We start from the raw sequence: 20,460 nt of genomic DNA on the forward strand, positions 1-20,460 counted from the left end.
CCGTCAGCCACAGTGGAACCATAAACACCTTCGCCGACTCACTCTTAGTGAATGGTTTACTTGGAGTTAAACCTAAAAAAGAGCTCGAGTTGCCGCGAGAATCGAGAGTGACCCTGACGTTTCCTGGGTCTACCTAACAGGGACTATATAATCGGTACAACAACAACAACAGTCTGTCGGTAAAAGAGGGTAGGACTAAATAAGAGTCGATTACCAACAGGAAGGCGAGTTAGTTAGTAATTGGCAACTATATTTTCGAAACAGTCAAAGATTTCTCTAAAGCATTTTGATTCGAGAGTTGGTGGTAAAAGCCCTAGAAATAGACCGTGTCTTCGGTAATTAAGTAGAAGAAGCTGTGATAAAATTTTATGTGCGAAGCTGGAGCGAATATTTCCATTTGATGGCCCACCACTGTACCAAAAAAAATTTGCATTATTCGACTATATACATTAAAAAAATTATTTCTTATTTGTATACACTTATATTCTGCATTTTAGAACAACCACCATAAGTATATACGCCCATGCTCAGTTTTTTAATTACACTTATATTGAACTTGGCATCACACCTCCAGTAAGGACGCTGCGGCGCACACGCCTCGATGTCTGTTCTAAACTCTGAATATCCAAGAAAGATTCTGATTGTTACTATTGTTTATCAGCCAAGCGATTTAGTTTTTTTTTCTGAAAATTGTATTTATTTTTTTGTGATTTGTTTTTATCACTTTTGGTCTACAAAACACTTAAACAAAAAGTGCTTGCTTAAATAGAAAAAACGTGTATTCCTGTGGAATTTAGCGAATTTTTTTTATTTTTAGGCAGCTTTTCTGTAAAATTTGCTAATATGTTGTATGCTGCTTGTATATACTTAAACTTTTCTAGCATTTTGTTTACAAGCCACTTTCGTATTTAATGATTTCTGAAATTTCTGTTTATATTTCGCCATAAACCGCAATTGCGGCCATAAATCGGATTTATTGGTTAAATACAAACGATTGCAATGTTTTCAAATATTTAGATTACCAACAAGTATAAAAAGAGAACTAAACTATTTTTATTTATGTATATAATGACCTGTGTGTAAATTATTAACTTTATTACAATTTCGAAACTCAGAAACCACTTTTAGTTATAATGTTAGCTTCGGTTGTTTCCAAGCGAACAGCGAAAGAACACTCTTTCACTTAGAATACCTTTTAATGGCTAAGCGATCGATTGTTTATGCTTTTCTCTCTTTACATCTTGTAAAACTCCAACAACAAACAAAATAGAGCTTTTAACTGAGAGTTTTATTAAATATCTTCATAGATTATAAATAAAAAAGTATAAAAAAGTCATACGGTGCCAAGTTAGAACTGTACGGACGACATCAAACCGATGTTTTGAGTGCTGACAAATGCTCATCAATCGATTTGTGAGAGGTCGCATTGTTTTGCTGAAGAGTGACCCGTGTCCGGAGGTTGGTTTTCCTGATTTCTTGAAGGACAACTGGTAAACAAATGGTTGTATACCATTTACAATTTACTGTTCTGTCTAAATTTAGTGGTATGGATGCGGCTTGTTCAGTATTTCCAAAAAAATTGGCAACCATTTACTTGCAAAGGCTTCGTGCGCGAACTACTTTTGTTACGTTCGGCACAACGTGAACAATTTTTTACAGTCAAGTGTTCATGCAATACTGAATGTATGTACATATGCTAGTGCCACTAATGTCCATAGTTGTCACAATATTACGATAGGTCACATGACGATCTTGCAGTTTGCACACAGCATTTGTTTCCGGAACACTAACTGATTTTGTATGAAATTTGTCTTGGTGTTCTACGACCTCGATTGAATTCACCATACCATCGATAAACACTGGTTCTTGATGGAGCTTCCTCGTCAAAAATTGAATGAAGTTCATCTTTGCACTCTTGATGAGTTAAACCAGATCGAAACTTGTAATAAATAAAAGTGTTCGCGGTTTAATTCTATTTGTTTAGTCGAGAAGAATATTTTAAGTTACTGTCACCAACACTAATAGCGTTCGTATTTCAAAACATTTTTGTAAGTATACCATCAAAAATGTCAAACTTTACAATAAAAGTGTGAGTTGCCAGATTGTAACACTAGTTATGCCAAATCTCGAAATATAAAAGGTAACCTACTTGTTAAAAAATAGGAACAAAAAGGTAGTGAATAATTAAAGGATTACATGAGTTTCTTTGGGTAAAAAACAGCCTTTTTTCAAAAATTTTTTATCATAAAAAAATGAAATATTTTACTAGAATTATTTATTCTTACAAACATACATAATTAATAAAAAAATTCTGAAATTTTTGGAATAAATTATTTTAAACTCGACCACTGCGACGCCATTTCCCTCGGAAAACTCCATAGAGGATCATTTAAAGTGAAAAATGCGTGTTTTAGTTTAAACCTTAACTTTGAACTTGGACTAAGGAAAACAAATTTTGCAACATTTTTTCCTAAATAGTTGTAATCGAAAAAAATCCTTCGTCCAAATCTTTAAGATTTGTATCTTAAAGACCTGCGTAAAGTTTCATGAAGATTGGTTGAGTAGTTCTCGAGAAATCATGCCAACCGACTTCAAAACATAGTTTCGAGAAAGACGGCGCACATAGCCTAGCTTGCTTCGAGCGCACATGTTCTCAAAGCTATACCTCCGAAACTATTTCTCAGATCAACTTTAGGACAATACTCTATAGAGGTTGTAGAAATTAGTAAGACAATACAAAAATCGATTTTTAGAAACATTGTTAATTGAATTTATACTAATCCTTTGGAGATATTTCCAAATTGAACTGTTTTTATATGTGAATAGTTGGTTTTTTTCTGATATTAAAAAGTCCAAGTGGATTTTTTAGGAAATTTTAAAATTGCAATTTACCTGTGATGCCCAGTCTTGCCTTTAGAAATACCTTGGCCCATTGAAAAAACCTACAGGTAACCAATCTTAAATATCATAAATCGACTCATATGCAAACTGGGTTGGCAGCAATACTTGTTACGACTAAATATTTGCTACATTTTCCAATTTCTTTCGATTATTTAAATTCCTAAACATTAAATTTACAAAGTTCCGTCTAAAATATTTTTAGATGTTTCCAGTTTTACTCGAATTATTTAAAAAATTGTTTCTAATTTATCTATATTTAATTCTGTTTTTGTTTTTATTAATAAAAGTAGTTTGTTTTGACTTGTCTTGTTAATGAATACAATTGAATTGTAACTCATTTTCATATATTTATTTTAGTTTTTGTTTAAATTATTTCATGTTGATTATTCTGACTTAGATTGTTTATGTAATTAATATATTTCTGAAGTGAACCTGTTTTTATATATTTGTTTTTCGCCTATTTATATATGTTTATTGTTATAAGTAGATTGATTTAGAACTGTGTCAATTATGAGGGTGAAATTAGGCCTCCTGGGGGAACGAACACCGCAAAATTATTGGTAACGCGTCTATATTGCAACCTCAGCGGTGGTGAGCAGAAATAATAAATATGCAATCAACTTTCGTTTCGGAAATATTTTTGAAGTTTTCATTAATTTTTTTCATTACATGTACTTTCTCAAAAAAAAAAACATTATATTTATGTACATCTTTGCGCTTAAAATAGGTAGATTTCGATCAAGTGATCTCAGCTGTGGACAATTCTTGGAGAACAGCTGATTCTTTTGTTACCTGTAGTTTTATACAATGGCTTGACTTTTTATTTTTCGAACCGTTTTGAAAATAATGCTTTACAATAAACAATAAGTTCGGACTTTCAGTTGGCCAAATTCCTTAAACGAAATTTGGTTTCCTGGGGTAAAAAACAGCCTTTTTTCCAAAATTTTTTTCTCATATAAAAATATAATATTTTATTAGAATTTTTTATGGTTATAAACATACATATTCAAATAGTTGTAATCGAAAAAAAATCTTTCTTCAAGTCTTTAAGAATTGTATCTCAAAGACCTGTGTAAAATTTCATGAAGATTGGTTGAGTAGTTCTCGAGAAATCTTGCTAACGGTCTTCAAAAACACAGTTTCGAGAGGGAACGCGTTTAAAGACTGCGCACTTAGTTTAGTTCGCCTCGAGCACACAAGTCCTCAAGGCTGTATCTCCGGAACTATTGCTCTGATCAACTTGAAAATTTAGGACAATACTCTAGAGAAGTTGTAAAATTTAATAAGGCAATAAAAAATATTAGTTTTTGAAACCCCTAAACCAAGGTAAGCCCTTAAGAAAAACATTTTTAAACATAAACTGATGGAGCTGATTGAACTGAGCGACTGCATTTAAAAAGGCTACAACTCAAAAACTATTTGAGACAACGATTTCAAATTGCAGTATGTTATACTTAAAAGTATAATTTATTGAAAGATGAAAAAATATAAAATAAAAAAATCGTTTTTTTTTTAATTTTACCCTCGGTGCGCTCCTTAATTTTCTTGAGAACTTAGCAAAGACATAGGGTATGATATTTTATTATCTTCGGCGCTTTCTATATACTGAGGTTCATATTTCGTGGATATGCCATAGAAATAGTGCATTCTGAATCTCGCAAGCAAACGCACTTATAGAAGTAGAAAGAGAATGAGAGTCGCGCAGACATTTCGTGTGTTACTCAAGAACGATAAACTATCAACTATAGGTTCACAAGGCACTACAAGAAATAGTGGGAGTAAAGGTGGGAGCTGCTCTCTAAATCAATTAATAATATTAATAATCATTAAAATATTGGAAAGTAAATCGAAATTTCAAAATAAATATGAATTCTCTGCATACCAGATAATTTCGCACGCTTTTGTTTATCTGCTGTTGCTGGAAAATATCGATTTATTGGAATAATATTTGCACTTTAGCGATTATTTATTTGCTTATTTGCATAGGGTCTAATTTTCTACAATCTAAAGCGCAGTACCCACGCCTGTCTGCAAGTAAATATTTAAAAATTATTTATCTATTGAATGTACTTTTCAACAAATCGACTTTTCACTTTTGGTATATATTTTATGATTTCCATTTTTCCACAAATATTTAATAAGCTCTATGCTCTGGGTCATATGGTATAACTGTAATTGGCACAAATGCATTAAAATTTTCCACAAGCTGCCAAAATTCGCATAAATAAATATTTACTTAATAAAGATTTTCGGCAATAAATTTTAGAATTTCAATTAGATGATTTTATAAACATTATTAGGGATTTTCTACGCAACCCGAAATTGGCTTCATTCATCGAATAAGTGCCATTAATTTGAAGCAATGGCATCATAAAACAAGCAAGTGAGGTTAGGTGGGTGTGTGATTGGAATTATTGCAATTTTGATTTTGCACGCGAAACTTTTGAGATATAGTATAATTAGTTTTTTGGTATTTTCTAATGAGTTTTGACGTACCGGACATGCCAGTTTAGTATTGAGGAGGCAATACATTATATTTTTTTTGTGGACTTTTTGTGGTTTATCTACACTTATTCTTTCGAAAACGGCCAGAGTATGATACTTCTGGAATTTCATGCGATCTTTACTGTGCTCTTCTTTGCTAAAGTTCTCACTCTTTTACTTAAGTTCATTTGGTATAAATATTGTGGTCCTTACCTTTTAGGTAGCATTATGTTGCTTGAGTTCGACTGTCATACACGAAAGGGTAGTCTAGTCTTGGCGCTGCAGATTTCTATAAAAAGTATAAAATATTGATTATGTTTTTATTTAAAAAGCAAAAAATATGAATTAATTATTTTATTTAAAAATTTAAAAAAAAATAATAATAATAATTTTAATAAAAAAAAATTAATAAAAAAATATTTATTAGTTTTTTTTATTTTTTAGTATAAAAAATTTTAACTAGTAAATATATTAAAACAAAAAAAATATTTTTTAAATTTTTCCAGCTTATTTATCTCATATATGTGTTTCTTCTTCCAGGGACTTCATTGACCAAAACTCAAATTAACTTCAGCCTATTTTACAAATTTTACAAATCAAATATAAAATAAAGCAACAACAAAAATTTTGGTATTCAAAAATCTGCAACTAAAACCTGTTTTTCAAAGTGCTCCAACACAACTGATTCTAAAAAGAAGATACCAAATTTTAAGGCATTCACCGCCACACTAAAAACGAATAACCAGCGATTTGCATTTACAGTTCACAAAACAAAAAACCATATTAAGGAAGTAACAATCGGACAACACAGAACGTAGTTTCTTTCCCGTGAACAAAACAGCTAGCGTCCTGAACGCCTCCTCCGATGAGCAACACGGTCGTTTTGCCAGTCAAAGTGGCCACAGAAACCCTATACCTCGGTGCTAACCACCTCGCTTGTGCCAACGTAACACACACAGTTGTTGTTGTAGCAGCCAACAACATCGGCACATACCGCCGCAGCTTTGGACATTCATACGCGGCACGTGCAGACCTCAATTATAGCCGTGTGTAAGACCCTAGTCACAGCATATTTGTGCCGTTACCAGCTAAATATCACTTGTGAAATCAATTCTAACTGAAAATAATCTGTATTATACAATATAAAAAAGAGGCTCTTATCTTAGCAAAAACAAAAAAAATCAAATCAAATATCTTAAAGGAGCAAAGAAAAGTAGGAATATTAAGCAGCGTTTTAGGCGCTTAAACGTATTTCTTTCGCTTTTGTAACCAGTAAGCTTCAAGACGGCCGGAACAATGCTTAAAGTTGTCGGAGCATCTTGGCAAAAAACTCGGATAGGGACTTACATCCTTATCGGTGCTGGTTTACTTGTGATCGGAGCTTTCTTCATTAGCTACATGGAACGTCCGAAATATAATGGCACTTACTGTGCTACAGCATTTTGGTCGAAACAGACGGGATTTCACATTGAATACTGGAAACAGCAAAATGATCTTCTTAACATTCCAAAGGGTGCTGCTAGAGTCTGCTACAAGGATTCCATCTATGAGAATGGGTAAGTGCTATAATAAAGAAAACATGCCTTTGGAGATTTAAGTAGTCTAGAAAGAAACATTAGCAGTGGAGTCTTAAGTTTGTAAAGAAACTCTGTATTCGAGTAATTTGATTCCCTCTAGTTAGCTCGTTCTCATGTGGTTTCAGGGTCGGCTATTGTGTAAACTTTTAGGGGGAGGGGGGGAAATGTGTAACTGTAGACTCACTGGAAATAAGGTATAACTTTTACTTTTGCGGGGTTGAACTCTTCCCTAGCCAACCCCCACCTCTCCATGGATCCGCCTTTGTGTGGCTCAGACCCCTCCACAGATTCTTTATTATAATTTAAGGAATATTTCTTTAACATATCCACAGAAAAATTCCTTAAGATTCCTAATATCCTTTCAAATTGTTTTAAGGCACTTCTTCTCGGGTACTTTGTTTCACTCATTGCACCTAACAGACCAGTAATGGGTTTAATTTTGTAAAAATGTAAATAATTGCTAAAGAAATCCCAATCAAATTGAAATCTTGTGAAGACTTTATGAACCCTTCACTGTTGTTTTGATAGATATGTAGTCATTGCCATTGAGGTTAGGAACTTTTTAATATACATATAACTTCATTACTTCATTTTTTAATTTCGCTTTCTTCTTATTTTACAGTTGGGCGCAAATAGAGGTGGAAACACAACGAACCTACCCCGACTGGGTACAGGCTTTCGGTGCTGGCATTCTTGAGGGCTCTTTAACATGGAACAACATCTATAATCAATGGAAGAAGTAAGTCATACTCTATTTACAACACAAGAGAGCATATTATAAATATTTACTTCGTCCAACACAGCACCATCGAATCCTCCTGTAATCGTGATGAAAGTTCACAGAATTTCTGCACTTGGCTGCGCGAGCTACTCGACGAGAATTACATGAGCATCAAGGAGACGGCTTTGCAACGTGGCGAACATGATCACTACTGGCATCAGATCAGTCTTTACTTTAGACAACTTGAGGGTCTAGAGACTGGCTATATACGCGGCGCATCACGTGCACGTTCAGATCTCGAAGAGGAAATACCATTCTCCGATTTTCTACTCTTGAATGCAGCGGCCGATATACAAGATCTTAAAATATATTTTGAGAATTTCGTATTGAAGACCGATAATCAAACAGATGCCGCTGCGCAGTCTAAGAATACGGAAGTTGAAGTTGAAGACAAGGCAGCTGATGCTATTGCGGCAGCGGAAACCGGACCAAAGAACTTCTTTCTGCCAAGCGCTACAATGCTAACGAAAATCTTTCAAACCGGCGATTCGCCAACATGGCGTTTACTCTTCGGCCACAGCACCGCCGCTAGTTATGCCTCAATGTTGCGCATACAGAAACGTTACAAGTTTCACTATCACTTTTCGCCGAATCAACGCTCGAATACGGTGCCCGGCGTAGACATCACATTCACTGGTTATCCCGGCATACTCGGCTCCACCGATGACTTTTACATTGTTAAGGGACGTCAGGTGCAATCAATTGTCGGCGGTGTGGGCATTAAGAATGAGAATCTCGACTTGTGGAAGACGGTAAATGTCACGCAAGCGCTGCCGTTGGCGGCACGCGTCATGGCCGCAAATCGTATTGCGCAGAATCGACGCACCTGGGCGAAGGCAATGTCACGTCACCCATTCACTGGTTGTAAACAGTGGATAACGGTGGACTTGAATAAATTGCGACCACAAGACAATTTATATATGACGCTGGCGGAAGATGAAAAACACGATGACGCTGCGTTGCCTTTGAACGCCGCCGATGAAGCGGCCATTAGTGAGCGTCACAATCGCAATAAGGGTTTGGTGTGGATCGTGGAACAGTTGCCCGGACGCATGCATCTTAAGGATGTGTCCGAGAATTTCCTAACCGGTGAGAATTCTACATGGATAGCCAATGGTGTGCCGTACTTCGATGAAATGCTACAAGCCAGTGGCTTAATGGCTGACAACACGTATGACGATATGAAAGCCAAACTCGAAGATGAGCTCACCAATCTGGAGGCAGTCGATCAGTTTATGCGCAAGCACGGTTTCCGTGGCGATCTGCTGGGTGAAGAGTCCGTGGCCTATGGCAATATTGACATTAAATTGTTCTCGTACAATGCGCAAATCGGTATTAGTGATTATCATGCCTTCGCCGGTCCCATATTCATACGGCTGCAGCATGTACAAACGCGCGAGTCGGTGGCAAGTGTGGCCAGTGAGTCCACAGACATTGCCTCCAATTTGAAGGACGACCGTTTGAGCGTGAGCATCGATGATGCGGCGCAGCTGGCCGAGTTGGAGCGCATCACCGATCGTCGTTCGGTGCGCAATGACATGCAAGCGATCGCAATGCGCGAGGCGTCGAGTGGTCCGTTCAAGTGGTCGGAGGTAGCGAATCATATGTCGGATGTTGAGCATCAAGGTCACCCGGATGAATTTAACTTTGGCAAGGTGTCACCGAAGTGGGCGTGGTGAGCGGTGGTTATGCCAATCGAGTAGCAGTTTTTGTATTTAATTTTATAGACAGCCATACATACACACATACTCCTACATTTGTATATACATAAATACATACACACACACACACATGCACGTGTGTGTTTTCATTCTAATTTGCCGGTGGAATTTCGAACCATTTTTGCATTACGTTTTAATTTATTCGTTGGTGTGCTACCAAACTCCGTGTAAAAACCAAAACAAATTTTTATTTAGTAAATTTTATGATTTCTAAAGAATTCGTATCGATTGCTTCTAAGAAAATTGTTGAGATTTTTAGTCGTTTGTGAAAACTTGTTCGATTTTATTTTTATAAAAAAATAGTAAATTGTGAAAATTATATAACTTTAGTGCGTCCATAGTCTAAAAAAAACATATAAAAATTTATATTGTAAAGAAAGTAAATATTAGTCTTCCATAGTGTCGTCCATTTTAAGATGTTCTTTTGTATAAATAAAATAAGAATGTATTGCCAGTTGTGTGTACAACATCGGTTTAAGATTTCTAACTTTTATACAGAGCAATTGTGAGAATAAAAAATACATAAAAATAGAAAATAATATAAAACAAAGAACTATTTGGTTTTATTTTGAAGGATGATCTACATTAGGAAGAAGTGTCATTTATTTATCTTAAGATAAAGCACAAAATTCCTCTACGGAGGGTCCCTTCGTTAAATGGTTAAACTCTCATCAAGGACTGCACCAAGTATCTTGGGACAACAAACTGCTGTGATAGATCAACGTGGAGGAAAGAGTGAGAAAAGTTAGCTAGATAAACCTGCGACTTATAGACCTCTTCGCTAAAAATTGGGAAGCAAAATCGGCGGGGCGACTACTGACTGCAGGAGTATTTCCATATAGAAGGGCAAACAAGAAGGTTTAAAGTAAACGTCGAAAACCGACGATGGAGTTGGTGCGTGGATATACTGTCAAGGCAGCCTTTTAAGTTTCTGGACCACTGCGGTATATTTTAAGCTGAGGCCTTTGCTATTGCGAAAGTCGCGGAGCTGACCCCTAATGTACTTGCAGACAATTCCAGACTTATTATCTACGCAGACAGCCAAGCAGCAATCAAGGCAGTACCCACGTATCGCATATCGGCCAAAAGTGCCATGAAAAGCAGGGCAGCAGTGGAAAGTGTTGTCAGAAGCAAGCAACTTCACTTCTACAGAGTGTCAAGTCACAAAAGCTTCGAGGGCAATGAAATAGTGGACGAGATTGCTAAGAATGGTGTCCGGCTAACACCCGAAAATGTGATCAACATTGGAAAATTCGAGCATTGTTTATACGACGATCTCGACAGAAACATGGTAAAGAAAATCAAAACCCGATAAAAAGAGTTATCTGGGTGCAAAAGGATGACTCCTCCTCATGGACCTAGTAACTGAACTCTATCTGGTATCGCAAAGGACCGAAACTGGTCTATGCGTGGCTGTTTGGCCTACCAGATTACCTAGCTTACCTAACTTATTTATTTACCTTAAAAAGAAAGGATGATGAAAACAGGTAGAGTGAATGCCTGACGATGCGCTTAGGCTTTTAGGAAGCTCATTGTGAAATCTCGTCACTCACTTCTCTCTGAACTACTCTACATATGCTTCTGATGATGTTTATCCATACAAAATGTGTTACTTGTGCAAGTTCCGAGATATTGTTCAGAAACCCTCGGCCCTAGTTGCGATTCTTTTCCTTTTATTCGCGTAAAATACTTGTGTAGTCACTTCTTGTTCTATCTCCTTACACCTTCTACAACAATCATTGTACAGTATTCCCAATTTGCTGTCTTTCACTATGTTTGATGAAAAACTAAGAGACTTTAGCGATTTCTCAACCGCTTGGCTATCTGTATATATAGTAGTTTAAATATATTTCTTGGTGTGAGCACACTTCCTTTTATTGCTGTGATTTCCGCTTGAAAAACACTGCAGTGGTATGGAAGTCGGAAGGCGATTCTGAAATATAAGTTTTCAGAAACTACACTACTTTTCACTTGATTATCTAGCTTGGACCCATTCCTATAGAAGCTTAGCTCTATGTTCCTGCCCATTTCGCCCCTTTCCCATTTATCTCTGGAAGAAAATGCAATATTGGGGACCGAATTTGTGTAGTAGAAAGTGGCAACGGGAACTAAGTATTTTGACCCTTACCTCAGCATTAGAGCTCACTTCACTGCCAGTTGCTAACAGAAAAAGTCTGTGGTTAGTTAATGTAAAATAACGTTTAGTGCCTGAGCGTTGTTCTAAGAGCTCCACTTTAAAAAGTCTTCAATAGCAGACTTACTAAACACAGTTTTGGCTCAAATTTGTAACATTAATTTTATTTCAGGAACTTTTTCTGATCAAAATATGAATTCTAGCATGAAAAAATCCATCGTTTTTCAAGTAAATAAACAAACATTCCACAAAAAATCGTACCAAACCATTTAAATAAGTTTGGATATAAAAATAAGCTCAATACGAGGGCTTGGAATTTTCATCTGCAAATCGTTGCTGAATCGCATTAAAATTTAAAGTCGTTCCATTTCTGAAGCGGTTGGTTACTGGTGATGTCAAGTGGGTCATTTACGACTGATAGGCGGTCAGAAAGCAATCAATCCCAAAAGAAGCTAGCTTTGATCAATAGGAGAAGAATCGTGTTCAGTCTCGTCAAATTTGGTCGGCACACAACAATAAGGAATCGCCAGAAGCTCGGGAGTTTGGTTGGAAAGTTCTTATGCATAACATAATAGTCCGAACTGGCCCCAGGGGATAAATACTTGTTCCTGTCTATGACGAATAGTTTTGTTGACGACAAATTCGCTCCAGAGAAGCTTGCGAAAATCGACAATCCCCGTTTTTGGTTTGTATGAGAATGACATTATGAAATTACCTTCAAAACGACAAGTTATCGGACATATGATGAGTATTTGAATTGGAACATTATAAATAAAACCTTCAATTTATTTAAAAAAAAAAATGGATTTCTTTCTACTAATTCTTATTTAATGTTTGCACCTCGATAACTTACTCAGTAACTCCATATTTCTCAGCCACCTCGCATGTACAGCCGATAGTCAAACTGCTTTCTTTATATGAAGTAAACAACGTTTATATAAGCTTCGGTTTATCATTTAACACTTTACACAACACTCGCTTTCTTTTCAAATTAAAAAAATGTAAAAATAAATTTTTATAACTTCCGGAACGATTGTACGCATTTTGACAAAACTGATAATTAAGAGAGAAATGCGAAATGACGTACATACCGTCAAATAACTACCGTTACTTTAGCGGACATCTATCGGGTAATAGTAACAGGTGATATGCAGCATTGCCAGCATACGAAGTCAATCTCACCTTTTCTTATCACTATTCTATTTGTTTACATGACTGAGTGAGAGAGAGAGAAAGTAATCTCTCTAGCAGTTTACTCTCTTTATTTTAAGGCGCCGCTCTCAGCTGCATTTGCTTTTTGACTTCTTCTCACTTTTTCGGCTTCGTTGTTTTGTGTTGCCATTCGCTTTTTTCTTATCATTGCCGTTGTGGCGCCGACGTCGACAGCGACGCGGTGTTGCGTTGTTTTGGTTTTTGCATGTTGTCCAAATGGACCAACTGGCTACGATTTTGTAGTAATAAATCAAGTGGGCTAATAAGAATATTTGCCAATGTTTTCAGTAATATATTTTATTGAATTTTATTCAATTTTTAATGTATGCGAAGTAACAGAGTAAATACAGCGTAAATATTTCGCACAAGTACAAAACATTCTCATTACATTGCTCTCGTTTGCAACCCTGACCATTCGCGGTTTTGTCTTCGCATTGTGTTCTTAGCACGTCTCTCCCACAGTTCGATGCTTTTTTAATTAATTGCAAAATACAAAGCAGAAGCAGAAACAAATTTTTGCGAAATCAACCGCATTTATTTCAGACATTTTGTGCAAATTGTTGTGTTTTTGGTACAAAAGTGCATAATTTATTGTGTAAGCAACGAGCAAATTCTTTTTGTGGTCGGAAAATCAGTCGCGAAAACACGCAAATGTTGAAAATTTACAAAAATCACACCGAAATTGTATAACAAAGCAGAAGTTGTAGAAAGCAAAATTTGCGGTATGAAAATTCTAGTACATCGGAGTGCATATAGTGGCTATAGCAAACAAGTGTAGTATCGGAGAAAACAGTGTTCTTCATTGGAAATTGTAAAGGGAGCCTTGTGGACTTGATAGCGATAACCAAATCCGAAATCGAAATTTATGGGCATCTGGGACTCCGCTCAATGGCGGCCGCGGCGTAGGGCGAAAAGCAAAGTCTAATTGGGAAAATTGCTTACTATATAGCACGTAAACTTGCGTATGTGTGTTTGTGAGGGTAGTTGTAGAAGTAATGCAAGCGGAAGCAGATAGCAGGTGCAAGCAGACGCGTAAACAAGGAAGTGAATGAGATTTCATTAGCGCAAATTTCTTGCGTTCTTAATTCGCAGTTCATTGAAGAATATTGTTGTTATTGTTAAAATGCAGTACGGTATTTAAATTATAAATTGTGTGTGCTTATTTAAAGTTGTCGCAAGGTGTTGAGCAAGGAGTTGCTGCAAAAAACAGTGGAAAAAAGCCGGGGTGGACGCGCTGGCTAATCGGTTGTCAACTTTGTCGCCATAAGCAACAAAAACAAATCAAACACATTCAATATATGTATGTACATATGTACATATATATGTATGTATGTATGTATGTATGTATGTGCTTATTATGCATTCGCAAGCACAAAAGAAAATTTATTGAGAACAAATTTCTTCAATTGTGTTGCATTTCTCCTGCATTTGCAGCGTATTTCTACGACGTTTCTAAACGTTTAACCATAACCTAACTTAAATAACTACCAAAGTGTTTAGTTTGTGTAAAAATTTTAAAGGTTTGTTCGTGCTGCGTTGTAGGGCTGTGCCTACGCTGGTCACTTAATTAAAAAGTTGCATATTCACGTCTACGCAACGAGAAAAATATATGCACACTTATATACATATATATGTACATATGTACATACATAAAGACATGTGTATTACATACATATGTATGTATGTACACTTGTAAGTTGGCTGAGGCTATTTTAAGCCTACACACTGGCACAAAGAGGTACACAAATGAAGCGACGCCGGCGTTGTCTGCCATATCAACGTTGCACAAATGCTGGCTGGTGGAGTCTGCTCGATTTTTTACACTTGTATGTGCTACTGATATTGCTGCCTCTTCGTTTGTGGTATTTTTATACCCTGAACAGAATATATTAGTTTTGTTATGAAGTTTGTAGCACCCAGAAGGATACATTAGAATATACATACATATGTATGTATGTATACATATATATAAATGTTGATTTGGACATATCCGTCTGTCTGTCCACCTCTATATTTTGCACAACTCCTTTTCTCTGCAAGAACCTGCTCATTTGTCGAAACCGCCGATAACGGTCCAATATAGTGTGTAGTTGTCATACAAACTGAACCCTCAAATTTATGTTTTTCTATGGAAAACTTTTTTATGTGACGAGTTATCATCATAAAATTTAACGTTGATTATTCTCCAAGACAATGATTTAAACTGCGAAAAAATGGTTCGGATCGGAGTACTATAACATATAGCTGCAATACAAATTTAACGATCAAAATCTTGTTCTGTTATGGAAAATTCTTTATTTGACTAGACATTGTCATGAAATTTAACATTGAATATTCTCCAAGACAGTGACTCGATCTGTTAACAAATTTTTTAAATCAAGCCACTTTAGCTTGTAGCTGCCTTACAAACTGATCCCTCAAAAAATGAGATATTTTCATGAAATTTGGCGTGTGTGATTGTGAAAGGCAAGGTCATATAGCTTCTTGTTGACATTTTTTTTTATTTGTGAAGGGTATTATAGCTGCGGTGTAACTTAAGTGAACTTTTTTTTTGTTGTATATACATTTATGTATTTAATGTGATTTGGGTGGAGAACGAAGTTGGCCATAATGCCATGCTGGTTACTCCGAGGGAATTAGTGTTCTGTTGTGTCGCTTTTGCTACTTTTGAAAATACAACTTTAATGCCTCGTTTTTTTTTAATTACAGGTCGCAAGTAAATATTTTTGTAATGAAAATTTTCACCAAACATTGCGTGAAGGCTGCAATAGTTTGAAAGCTTGAGAAAAAAAAAACAAAAAAATATTTATAAAACACTAACAATTTTATGTGCTCAAAATACCGTAATTACATAGTATTTTTAACATGCAGGTAATGTTTTAAAACTACGAAATCTACAATAAATAAATACAGCAATGCAGTAGCATAAGCGCTAATAGTGTACTAAGAATTAATGGGCGTAAAAACCGGAACCGCAGACTGTTTCGTGTGCCTTTCGTAAGTGGATTGAGTGAAATTTTCCAATAAAACACAAAAAAATAAATAAAATAAACAAAGTTGCATACAACTAAAAGTGAAACTAAGAAAGTATTGCAAAAAACATAAATAATACGAGAAAACATTATAAAAAATGCAGATATAATACTTGAAATACATATATATAATACATAAAAACCATATATAATACCATACAAGAAATCTATATACTAACTGCAAACGTGTATTAACTCAGCTGCAATTTATTTACCAAGCGCACTTCACATCTTTTTGTAGTCTACGCCGACGATTTTTTGTGTAATTGGCTATATTTAGCATATCGATGTGCCGCAAGTGCATTAAGGCTTCCTTGTAGTTAACAAATATAATACATACATACCTACATATGTATGTAGCATAACGATATATTTCGAAAGCAATAAACGCAAATCCGTGTACGGGTAAAACTCTTATTAACAAAATTGAATTTCATGACGAAAATAAAAAGTGTCAATACAATTTTCAAACAAAACTGAATTTGTTGACGAAAAAAATTAATTTCAAACAAAATTGATTTTGTAGATGAAAAATAATAATTTCAATACAATTTTCAAACAAAACTGAATTTGTTGACGAAAAAAATTAATTTCACTAAAGTGTTTCGGCAAAATCTAAAGTAGCTGTGTCACTTCCGCTCACTTTAACTGCAACATTGTCTATTCGAACAATCAAACTGTCGCTTCCAACTGTTCTAAATACAAACAAAAAAAAAATACAAGACAAAAACAAATAAAAACTTATGCATATTGTGTAAAATATACATATATACTTATATCATATTGCTAACTGCATAATCAACGCCAATATACACACATACACACAAATATATTTGATAGTATTTAATGTAGCAAGTGTGTCGGAATTCGGAATTTGCAGCAAACAGTCACTTGAGTGCAAAGTGTTATCAATAACAAAAAAATATATACAAATAAACAAACAAACAACAAAACACCTGTAAATTGCTCAGCAGTGTCTTCCAAAGACCACACACACTTTTGCTTTATTTACGCAGCCACTTCTCTGCAGAGGAACTGTTAATACAACAGCTGTGTCATACAAAAACCACAACATACAAATATAAGCATTAATTTATTGCAGAATAATAATTCTAATAAAATACCTGTGTCTATTTTGCAAATTGCCCGCAGCCGCAAAGTGTCAGCAAAGTAAAGTGCCAAGGGAAGATTGTGGAAAAAACAAAAGTGCTAAAAAGTGTAAGACGTAAAGAAGGAGAAAAGATATTGATAAGAGAATTGTGGTGTGTAGAGTGTGTCGGAAAGCAACAAGCTAAAGGTGACAGCAACAAAACAAGCTAAAAAAACAAAACGAAAAACGGCAAAACACACAGTGAAAGCAACAAAAAGGCAAAAATATACATATATGCGCTGAGAAGCTGAGGCGCATGACAAAATTTGCAAAAATTAATATACAAAACTTGTGAATGATTTTGTGGGCGTGCGTTGTGTGAATAACGTTAATAACAACAACAAAAAGCAATAATATTATACATATTGATAACAAAATTTTATATGCGGAAGTATAAAGAGATTTAGGCAAAAATGTGGAACGCGTAAATAAAAAAAACAGTGAAAAAGTGTGTTGGAATAAAAATTTAAAACGAAAGATAAAAAATAAAATTTTAAAACAGTTTGAGAGTTTTCTCCAAAACAGTTGATTAAACATAATAAAAATTAACAAATTAAAAAAAGATTTTTCAAAAAATAAATAAATTAAACCGAATAAAAATTCACATTAAAAAAATTTATGTGAGCTTTCTCCAAAACAGTTGATTTAATACAATAAAAAGTGAAAAAATAATTAAATGCATTTTTTTTCCAAAAATAAGTAAATTAAATCGAATAAAATTTAAAAAAAAATTAAGTGAGCTTTCTCCAAAACAGTGCAATAAACAGCATAAAATTAAAAAAAAAAATATTTAAGTGATATTTTGCCGAAAAAAAATATTTGTAAACACAAACCATTTCAGTGACTAATAAAAATTAAAAAAAAATTGTGTTAACAAAATTTATAATTAACGCAAATAAATGGCAAGTGAATTGAATTTTCTAAAGCAAAATAACTGTGTTGAAATAATATTTTGTATCAAAAATATACAAACTAAAATAATGCAACAGTGAAGTGCTTATAAGCCAAAACAAAAGAACAACGCTGTTATGCCAACAATATATGCAAACTTACATATACATATTCCTACAGAATAATTCCAAAACAACAACTACAAAACCACGCGATTTTTTTTCAAAATTGTTTGCTAAAGAAAGAAGCGACTTCCAATAATTATAATAAACAAGAAACTACAGTGCATAAACAAAAAACAACAAACGAAAGTGAGTGCATAAAGTGTTAAATCCAATAAAAATAATAGTAAAAAATTTTCAATTGTATTATGTGCAGTGGAAAATATTTTTAATTAAAAAAAATTGTTTTGACGAAAGAAATCACGACTTTTGACTTCCTACAGTCTCCAAAGTTTTTATTTTTAATATCAAAGTAAAATTTCAAGTCGTGTGAGTGCCACTGTCAATAACATCCACGCGTTTCCAATTTGGTAAGCCAATATATAAATAAACTATATAAATATAGATATATTTATATGTACTTTAATTTACTTAAAATGTTTTTTATTTGTATAAAAAGATAGTATAAGTTATCTAAACAAATAAGGCAAATTGATCTGATCAAAATTAACCCGGACTAACAAAAATAATTACTTTTTTACGTATTGGCAAGACTACGCTGTTAGCGTCTGGGGTCCCCACGGTATGATACACTGGACCACCACATAGTCTGTTGAAATTCGCGTCAAGCGCAGGCATCCTAAAGGATGATTACTCTTCATGGACCTCGTAACAGAACTCCATCTGGTATCGCAAAGGTCCAAACTGGTCTATGCGTGGCTCATTTGCCTACCTAACTAACCTAACCTTTTTACATATTTTAATACAAATATATTTATTATCGTTTAGCCTCCTGAGCCAAAAAGTTGCAAACGATCAACTGACCATCATACACTTACTAGTATTAAAAGCATGTGCTGGGATGCCTTTCCGTTGGACTGTTGATGTTTTTGGTTTCGGCTAATTTTTGGAGCGCCATTCGCTACATTGTTGGATAGCTTTGACTTCATACGCATAAACTCACGTCTGGTCATAAGTAATGATCCGTAGGATTCTCAGTTACGTTGACAAGTATGTCTTTTGCAACCTCTACTTAACGTTGTTCTTGCAAACGATTCAGGTCTTTTGGTACGAGTCTATCATTGACACGTTTCGATACGATTTCGATTTGGTTTACGATCGCAGTTTATGGTAAATGGAACAGTTCGGGTAAAATTTGTCTGATATAGCATTTTCACTCATACGACCTTCTCGTAGTTATTTGGGAACTTTGCTCGATACTCACCTTAATGGCTGACATTCTCAGTACTTAAGTTTTAAGTTTTAGGTTTTTTACTCTGATAAAAAATTACTACATTTTTCGCAAAAGACCGATTGTCACAAAAACTGTGTCCTACTTGTTGATGAAATCAGAGATCGTCATTTATGAACTTTAATTTTCCAGCTAAAAACTAATTTAAACATTTTTTCTCTGTATCTTCAAAGTTAACATGAAAATAGTTATCAGCAGAAATTTCAGTATTAAAATATATCACCGCTCCAAAATCTCGCTAAATTGTAATTTCTTGTGAACTTCTGAGCAATCAACTAAAAGCCAAACTAAAGGTCAAATTAAATGTGCAACTCAGTACAAAGAATCATCCGGTTCTTTTTTACAGGTTTTGGGTTATTTATTGAGTTTTAAAGCAACTCTTTCAAAAATGTTTTTTCTTGATACAGGCAAAGTGAAGCTACCCTAATGGGTAATATGACATTGGCTAATTTGTTCTCTTAGTGCAACAAGCTCCATGACTGTGTCGAAAGTTGTGATTAATAATAAGATATTGGAGCCCAAAGACGTTTATCATAAAGTCTTTTATACCTTTTATTGCTATTTAGTAAACAGGCGATAGTGTAGAGCACAAATAAATGAAAAAAACTTCAACCATCGATAGAATACATTCCCATATGGATATATTTGTTTGACTTTATTTTAAAATTTTGTTATGATATTACACTCCATTTTTCCATTGCTTTATTATTCTTAAGTTCAAATATTTAAAAATTCTACTAATTACTTTTAATAATTTCATAATTTTTATTTACTTTATTTTTAGAACTAAAAAGTTTATCAACTCAGCGAAAAACCTCCAGTGAACGAAATGCATCAACCACGCTATAGTCCAGCACCTCCTCCACAACAACTGGGAATGCGGCCACCGACGCAGTTGCCGCCACCGCGTCCTCAAACTTTTGCAAACGTGAGTATTAATTATTTTTGAACTTTAAGTGATTTTTGTTTACCTTTTTAATTAAAAACTGCGATAATAGTGATGGTTTTCAGACTCTTTCTTATTGTTCTAATTATTTATATATTCATTTCAACAACCAATTGAGCAAATAAGATTTCATGCGTAGTATAGTTAATAAAATTGCAGCGAATTGCAAATTTAAATTCTTATTTGTTTTGTTTGAGATAAAAAGTGATTCATTTCGA

General features: G+C 34.5%; 1 protein-coding gene and 1 long non-coding RNA gene across 3 annotated transcripts in view; both read left to right on the forward strand.

Moving 5' to 3' along the window:
* LOC120777290 overlaps positions 1–5,962 on the forward strand; it is a 38,402-nt gene extending 32,440 nt beyond the window's left edge. For both annotated transcript variants that reach the window (XR_005705502.1, XR_005705501.1), the window contains exon 3: positions 5,926–5,962. This is a non-coding gene — a long non-coding RNA (uncharacterized LOC120777290). The remainder of the gene's footprint in view (positions 1–5,925) is intronic.
* Positions 5,958–10,017, forward strand: LOC120777289 (putative phospholipase B-like lamina ancestor). Its single transcript, XM_040108500.1, has 3 exons — positions 5,958–6,941; positions 7,585–7,701; positions 7,766–10,017. Exons 1-3 carry the CDS (start codon positions 6,682–6,684, stop codon positions 9,420–9,422), a joined length of 2,034 nt encoding a protein of 677 aa, XP_039964434.1. The 5' UTR covers positions 5,958–6,681; the 3' UTR covers positions 9,423–10,017.
* The last annotated feature ends 10,443 nt before the right edge of the window (positions 10,018–20,460 follow it).

This window comes from Bactrocera tryoni, chromosome 5 (genome assembly GCF_016617805.1).
Source record: "Bactrocera tryoni isolate S06 chromosome 5, CSIRO_BtryS06_freeze2, whole genome shotgun sequence".
Taxonomy (NCBI): Eukaryota; Metazoa; Arthropoda; class Insecta; order Diptera; family Tephritidae; genus Bactrocera; species Bactrocera tryoni.